The sequence below is a fragment of the Pteropus vampyrus genome, unplaced genomic scaffold (assembly GCF_000151845.1).
Source record: "Pteropus vampyrus isolate Shadow unplaced genomic scaffold, Pvam_2.0 Scaffold15, whole genome shotgun sequence".
Lineage (NCBI taxonomy): Eukaryota > Metazoa > Chordata > Mammalia > Chiroptera > Pteropodidae > Pteropus > Pteropus vampyrus.
This window is the reverse complement of record NW_011888796.1, coordinates 7803817-7812032: the sequence shown is the minus strand read 5'-3', so window position 1 is coordinate 7812032 and position 8216 is coordinate 7803817. Positions and strand designations below refer to the sequence as shown.

General features: G+C 44.5%; 2 protein-coding genes across 2 annotated transcripts in view; both read right to left on the bottom strand.

The window, feature by feature from the left end:
• Nucleotides 1–575: 575 nt before the first annotated feature.
• Nucleotides 576–2466, bottom strand: GPR135 (G protein-coupled receptor 135). The gene has a single exon (XM_011384873.2). The coding sequence runs from the start codon at nt 2368–2370 to the stop codon at nt 868–870; it is 1503 nt and encodes a 500-aa protein (XP_011383175.1). The 5' UTR covers nt 2371–2466; the 3' UTR covers nt 576–867.
• A 3820-nt stretch (nt 2467–6286) lies between these two features.
• Nucleotides 6287–8216, bottom strand: part of L3HYPDH (trans-L-3-hydroxyproline dehydratase) — a 9271-nt gene continuing 7341 nt past the window's right edge. The window contains exon 5 of the mRNA XM_011384859.2: nt 6287–7290. Within this exon, the coding sequence (XP_011383161.1) occupies nt 7165–7290 (126 nt within the window). The 3' untranslated portion in view covers nt 6287–7164. The remainder of the gene's footprint in view (nt 7291–8216) is intronic.

Here is an 8216-nt window from a genome sequence, read left to right as displayed (position 1 = left end):
TTATCTCAAAAGACAAAGATTTTTCTAGCATGAAAGTTATTTTTTTTAAAACGTGAAAGCATTCTGAGAGTGGCATCCTCAAAATTATTAGAAACAAGAGAAAGTGGTTAGAGTAAGGGTTAAGCCTTAAAGCTTGCCAAGGCAAATAATGTTGGAGTTGGGATGAAAAACATTAATTTTTAAGTATAACCTCAGAATGCTTTTTTAAACAGCCATATTTATTTTCATATTCCAGATGGTTGAACTTTATGGTAATAAAACACATTTTCAAAATCCTAAAATGGTTTTAAATGGAATATGAATTTTAAATTTCCTGGAAAGATTTTTAGAAGGTTAGAGTATGGAGGAAGTGCACCAAAGTGTGTAAAGATAAGAATTTTTCGCTCCCAACCTAAGCACCCAAAGCATGTGTCAGAGGTGCAAGTTCTAGAAATGTGAAGTTCTGTTGAATGCTGGTGATTTAGAGGGACCTTCAAGCAATTCCGAGGGTCTCCGAGATTCTTTCCTGAAACTCTCTGTATTTGAACAAATACTGATTGCATTCAATGATTTTGTTTCTTTATTTCACAGTGTCATTCCTGTAATATGAGCTTTTCGGTAATCGTGAATTTTATTTTACTCATTTTTAGCACAATACTTAGTTGTGTGGTTTAAGATTGTTTTAATTTTTGCATTCTACATTCATTTTGGCACTTTTGAAGAAGGGGACATCGCCTCGTGTGTTGTTTGGGGAACGTAGTAAGCCTTCTCCCTGTCTCCTTTTTTAAATGTTTGGCTTTATGAAATACACGATTCTCCCCGGAACCCTGTATCATTAAACGAAGGGGGTAAAAATTTGCCTTCGCAAGCTGTGCATTCCAGCCCCTCTTAGAGGCTGGTATCCCTGGCTTCGGATTTAGGCTGTTTGGCCACTCCTGTCACCAGCTCTGGCGGCCCTTCCCGGCAGAAAAGTACAACTGGATTTTTGTGAGCCCATAAGGCCATGTCCCCTCCCAACCCGCTGGTCGGATTGGAAGAAGGCAACCTGCCGCAGGTCCCCAGCCGGTTGGCATAGCGGTTTCGAAGGCGACTGCGCGTTCTGGCCTGCAGGCCCGGGCCCTGGTTGGGCAGGAAAGCGTCCACATTCCTAGTCCGGTAACCCTCTTCCCGGCTGCGCCCTAGGAGCATCGAAATGTTGGGGTTGCGAATGGCATAGATGACAGGGTTGATGGCCCCATTGGCCCAGGTCAGCCAGAGAGCCACCACGTTGAGAAGCGAGGGGGCCTGCGTGGCCTGGGCTTGCCGGGCGGCGGCCAACAGCACCAGGAAGCAGTAAGGCCCCCAGCAGCAGATGACGAAGACAATCATAATGAGCACGGTGGTGGCCGTGCGCACCTCGCTGAAGAAGCGCAGCACGCGCGCGTAGGTGGTCATGGGCCGCACGCGCACGTCCGACAGGCGCACCGCCCTGCAGATGTGGTAGTGGCAGAAGCACATGAGCAGGAAGGGCAGCAGGTAGCAGGCCACCACCAGCCCCACGCTGTAGGCCGCGCCCAGCTGCTCAGGGTCGGGGGACGTCCGATACAGGCAGCCGTGGAAACTCTGCGCCGCCGGGGACTCCCGAGGCGCGCGGAGCAGGTCCCAGGGCAAGGAGAAGCCCAGGGCCACCAGCCAGGCGCCCGCCAGCAGCTGCAGCGCACGGCGGCGACCGATCTTCTCCCGGGGCGGCCGCACGATGGCGCAGTAACGGTCCAGCGAGATGAGGGCCACGCTAAGCGTGGACACGATGCCGAAGCACGAGCTGAAGAAGCGGCTGGCCGCACAAAATCCGCGCCAGGGCCCCGCGGCGGCGGCGGCGGCGGCGGCGGGCGGCGAGTCCCCGCGGGGCGTGAAGAGGTCCAGGAAGGCGGCGGGCAGGCAGAGCAGCGCCGTGAGCAGATCCGACAGGGACAGGGACAGGATGAAGGCGTTGGTGACGGTGCGGAGCTGCCGGTGCTTCACGATCACCCCCATCACCGCGCAGTTGCCCAGGCTAGACAGCAGGAAGATGAGCAGGAGGACGAGCGCCTGGGCCGCCACAGCCGCCCCGTGCGACAGCAGCGGAGCGGCCTCGGGGCCCAGCGGCGGCCTCTCCGCCTCCCCCGCAGCCCCGTGCGGGCCGAGGCCGCCGCCAGCCCAGGCGCCAGTGCTGTCGCCTCCGCTCCCGTCGCTCTGGTTCCCCAGCGCCGCAGCCGCCGCGGGAGCCACGGTGCTGAAGGAGAGCACCGCCGCCGCCGTCACCGCAGGGGAAGTCCCGCCAGGTGTGGCGGCTGCGGAGGGGGAGCCGGGGTGCGGGCTGCCCGACAAGGCCATGCTCACGGGCGGGCGGCCCGGCGGCGGCTGGTCCTCCATGGGGCCCCGCGGGTCTGCTCATCCCGCACCAGGGGAGGCGGCTGCAAGCCGGAGGGTGGCTCGGGGCCTGGGCGAGAGGCCGCAGCCGAGAGTTGGGCACGGGCACGGCCACGGCCGGAGGGGTGGCTGTCGCCCGCGACCTGGCGGAACCTTTGACGTGGGTTCCAGGCGTTGCCGAGGGAACCGCGTGTTTACGCAGGAGCGCGGGGCGGGACGCCCGCCAAGTACTTTCCGGAAAGCCAGCGTACAACATCACCCCTCTCCTACTCCCTCCCGAGGATACCCAGCCAGGAGGGTCTGGGATCCAGAAAGGGCCAAGTCGATCTCCTCAGGGACCACTGCTTGGCCAGATAAAGAGGGACTGGGACCTCATATAAAAGACCAAATTCGGCAAGGGTTCATTCTCAAGCTCTCCTGTTGGATACAAATGCCCTACAGGGAGGCCTTTGTGGGGGACGCTTTGCTCCCTGTGGGTGTTTCTGGCATATGCAGGTAGGGAAGGAATCAAGAACCTGATCTAAAAAAAACTATCCAAATCCAGCCATCTGAAACTTGAGGGACAGAATAATTTAAACCAGGTGTTCTCAAACTGGAGCATGCAACAGTTACCTAAAGGGCTTGCTAAAACACAAGTGACAGGGGCCCAATCCCAGAGTGCCAGATTCAGTAGGTCTGGGGTCCTGTCCTAGAATTTGCATTTCTAACAAGTTCCCAGGTGGTCATGATGTTGCTGGTAGGAGGACCACACTTAAGAGTACCACTGATGTAGTACGCTTGTTAAAATGCAGATTCACTGGCTGACTCCCAATATCACCCCGTAGGTGATTCTGATACAAGATATGCAGCTCAGAAAATGACACCACTTTCCATCTAGCTTACAAGACAAAAACTTAGGATTCTTTTTAGATAAATTCTTCTTCCTCACAACCAGTCCATGTCCAATTGCCAAGACCTGGAAATTTTACTTGTTAAATATCTTTGTATCCATTTACTTCCTCTATTACTTTATCCTCCACCTTAGCTCTCATCCTCTCTTCTTTGGACTACTGCTGTCACCTCCTGATTGGGTCTCCCCACATCCAGCCCCTTCTTTACACTATAGGTAGAATGCTCTTTAAAATAAAATAAATTTAATCATGCCATTCGCTTATTTAAATCCTTTGAATGGCTTTCTCCATTTAATTTAGAATAAGGACCCCAATCATTACTTAATGTTTCCTACGAGGCACTACATGATTTGACATCTGCTTCCTCTCTAGTCTCATTTGGCTCCATTTTCTTTCTTTTGTGCTCCATTCCAGTTACACTGGCCTTGTGCAAGTTCCTTAAACCTTCCATCTTAGGGCATTTGCACTTGCTATCCCCTCTGCCTGAAAAAACTCCACCCACCTCCCCAATTCTCTTGCATCACCATCTTCACATGAATGTTAGTTTTTCAGGGGAAGGCTTCCTTGGCTGGTAGAACATACCACTGTCTATAATTATTATTTTTTTATGATTAAGCATTACTTGCCTCCCACTGTAGACCACAGACTCTGTGAAGCCAAGAACTTTGGTTTTTTTGTTTGTTTGTTTGTTTCTGTTTTTGTTTTGTTTTTAGATCCCTAGCACTTAACACTCTGGAAAACTGCTAGATACACAAAAAATTAATTTTTGAGTGATTGTAGGAGAATCTGGCAACTGAGAGACCAGTTGACCAGTTAAGAAAAGACATTGTAATAGCACAGGGAAAAATGAAAGAGTCTGAAATAAGGCATTTATAGTGAAGAGGGGAAGAAATTGTAAAAAGGTAGTATATGGATTAGGGACTTTGGATATAAGGAATACAAACAGAGCACAGTCTCACTTAGGCAAAAAGGAATTTACTGAGGGACAGGAGAGTTCAAATTACAAAAAGATAGTCTAACAGCCAGCCTTTTCCTCCAGGTGGGGAGCTAACAGGCTTTTCATGTATTTCAGAGATAAAAGAAGTTGCCAGGGAGTGGAGACTCACCTGTAACACCTGGGCCCAAATGAGTAATTAAAATAGATTAGTTAAAAAGTTTTTCTCCTCAAATGTAGTCCTACCAGCAGCATCAACATCATCTAGGAGCTTGTTAGAAATGCCCCAAACCATGCCTAATAAGTGAAAATCCACATTTTAAGATCCCCGGGTAATTCATACATACGTTGAAGTATGAGAAGCATTGCCCTAAAGAGGGAGGTTATGGAATTTGTGGGTTTTGAGGGATGAACAGAAGAGTGCCATAACTCTTATGGAGTCTGGGGGACTTGGGGCAAAATGCATTGCAAGTTAATGATGAAGAAGAGGAAATGGGTTTGAGCCCACACAATTGCAGCACCTGGTGGGTACTAATAGGAACTGGGTACTAATATAATTGGCTTTGAGAGCCTCAGTGAGTTGCTCTGTGGCTGAGCTCAGCACAAAGGGAATGGAAGTTCTGCCTCTAAAATGTACCATACTTGCCTGCCAGGAGCAAGCAACAGTGTCCACCATGGATTGAATAAACTCTTGGGCGACCATTAGATTTGACAGATCAAGCATAGTTTCCAATGAGTAATGAGGTAGCAACTAGACTGCAATAGTTAAATAGAAAAAGGAAGACGAAAAAATGTACCCAATGAGCAAAGAGTCAGGAATCCAGAAGCCTGGCTACAATGGGAAGGAAACAGGGGTAACAGCAAGCTAGAGTGGGCAGATAGACGAAGGATGTTTCTGTCATTTTGTTTATGATGAACTCATGTCAAGACTTAGAGGAAAGAACCAGTGAGCAGAAGAAGGTTGCTTAAAAGAGGTTAATTGATGAAGCGAAACCCTTACCAAAGACGAGAAGGGATAAATGTGAGCAATTTTTAGAAGATGGAATCAACAAGGCTTTGTGACTGATTAAACACATGGAGGTGAGAGGAGGAGTTAATTTCCTTAGTATTTTTGACTCTAAGAGAGATGGGGCAGAGTACAGAAGGAATGAACATTATTGCAAGAGTTTGTCTCTGGTTTGGATTAGAATTCAGGAAGATTTAGGCAATACTTTTTTTTTTTTAACATTTAAGAAGTGTAACATTTTTGTTAAAATATGTATCTTAGAACAAGCTCTGTCTATCCTATCTTAGAAGTGGAGGAAGGAGGAAAATACAGGACTTGGAGTCAAAAGTACTAGATTTACAGCCTTTAATGTGACCTTAAGAGAGTTATTTAATATGTCTGACTTGCATTTCCCTCATATATATAAAGGGGATAAAAATAGTAGCACACCATGGGCAGGGCAGAGGGAAAGGTTTGCCCTGGAGTTGATAAGGGGTGCACTGTCTGTAGACAATTTTAAAACAATGATAAAATTGGCTAAAAGTGAGTCTGCTTTTTTATTATTATCATGTGCTGACAATTCTAAACAATCAGTGATGAAATACTTTATTCTTGGTTGCCATGGGATAATACACATTCTGTAGTGTACTTTACTAAAGTAGAAGATATGTGTGTGGCAAAATGCTATAAAATATAACTTTTAAAGTATGTATTTTCAAATCAATGTGGCTTGAAATTTGGAGAGAAAATAGTGGCTCTGTTTTTATCTTTGAAAGAAGCACTGCAAGTCTCCCTAATCTGTAAAAATTTTCTTGGTCATATTGTTAATGATAGCATCATTTTTAGAGGAAAATGATTTGTTTACCAGAGGACTTTATAGAGAATGAGTGGAAAACATTAGTGTTTGTGTAATTACTAGGGAAATCCAGAATATTAATTTTATAGCCTTCATTTTGGTCAGGTAATTCAGTCACAGACCTAATAACTGGGTCTATGCAGACCTGCTGGATGACAAAGCCAGTTAAAATGAATGAATTAGGTCAGTTTCTGTATGTTCATAAAACAAATGTTATTACTTCTTACCTCAGAAAAGTACTGAATATGAGCATCACACATCAAATAATTTTTTAATACTTCATTTTATAATGACTGATAATGATCAAATTTATTTTTAACAGGTTCACAATTAACTAGCAAGAATGCCAATAGTTACATTTCTCTCATGTTTTAAATCTACCTGGCATGTAGTTGGTAGAGTATGAGGCTCATCCCACTGTAGTGATTCACTGATTTATTTCTTGTGTATTTATTGTGTATATATATTTCGATAATGCAATACACAATCCCTTTCTTAAGAGCCTTAAAGATATATCAAAAGTCTGACTGTAAATTGGTCTTCTCATATCAGTTTATGAGTCTTCAGGTACCTGAGGTAGGAGGTGGGCTTTGTAGCACAGACAACATCCTGGCAGCAACTGTAACAACATCTACCCAGAAAAGCTGGCCCCAGGCTATGTATGCTGAGTGTTGAGTACCTTATAATAATTCATCTTCCTTACAACTTGCTTAGAGAGAGGGCATTATTTTACTCAAAAACTAGAAGACTTGTAAGAGTCATTATTGTGAGGGCTACAATTTAAGCTATTATTCAAAGAACATTTAAAACAAAATATTATAGCAATTATCATAGAGTAGTATTTTAAAATAAGAACTAAGGCTTTAATTTTACCTGATATGTTAATAACTAGAAAAATATTCTGAATTTTTGGCATTGTATATACTAGACATAAGTGAGATTTATACCTGTATATACATGTACGTGCAAATATGAGGTATAATGACTTTATATTTAGCCACAGTGTACCATTTTAGAAAGAACAGGAGTTAGCTTACATGTACAATTTGGATATATGTTTTTACATAATTTATAGTAAAATTACCTAAAGATAATTATTGTTTTAAAAGAAAGCCCTTAAAAATCACAGAAGTCACTTGAGAAGAAATCCATCCCTCAGTGGGTCATCGTCTTCCACTATAAAACTTGCCGTACCTGTGTAATGGGCTCGTCCAGATACTTCCACTATAACAGCATTAAAATCACCACATTTTGCTTCCTGAGAAAAGATAATGAAAGGAGTATAATATTAAACTACTACACTCACATTATATTTGGCCTAAAAGTCATATTCTTGATATTTATCATTTTAAAGAAAACCCAAGAGTTAATCCAATAGGCAATGAAAGGTTTTTAAGGAGAGCAACCTGATCAGATTTGGGTTTTAGATAAGTTTAGTTGTAAAGTAGGGGACAGATTTGAGAGGAGAGAGACTAGATACTCAGAACCCTGTTAAGAGGTAACCTTACTTAATCCATTGATTGAATCTAGAGTCACTAGTATAGTTTTTAGTGAGGGTGGAGAAAAAATACAGAGATACTTCAGAGGTAGAATTGACAGGCCTACATACTGATATATACAGAAAGTGAGGAATAGGAATAAGTTTAATATGACCATAGCTTCTAGCTTGGAAGTGAAGCTGGTGCTACCATTAACCATGATGGGGAATGAGGCAGAAGAGCCACATTTGGGAAGGAAGGGAGAGAGGGAGGGAGAGAGGACTTTTTAATGAGTTGAGTTAGAGATATCTCTGGAACAATCATTTAGTGATAAGTTTAAGTAGACAATTGGGACTACAAGTGTTAGACTCATCATCAGCGGATGGTTGAGAGCTGAAGCTTCAGAAGTGAATGAAATTGCCCACTGGCAACAACTTGCAGATGAGATGAGAAGGAAGTTAAGGATAAAATACTGGGGACCCCTAAATGGAAGGATAGGAAAAGGAAGCTGGGGCAGGGAAAGAGATGGAGAAGGTACTATCAGAGAGCCTGCAAGAGCCCTGATTGAGAGAGAAGGAAACTGGTGCAATTGAAAATGTTCTGGCAAGTACAATTAATAACACACTGAGAACTAATATCCTGGCTGAACAGAAGTTTTATAGGCCTGTTTTAAAATTCTCTTCTGAGAGCTGAGTAAAGAAACTTA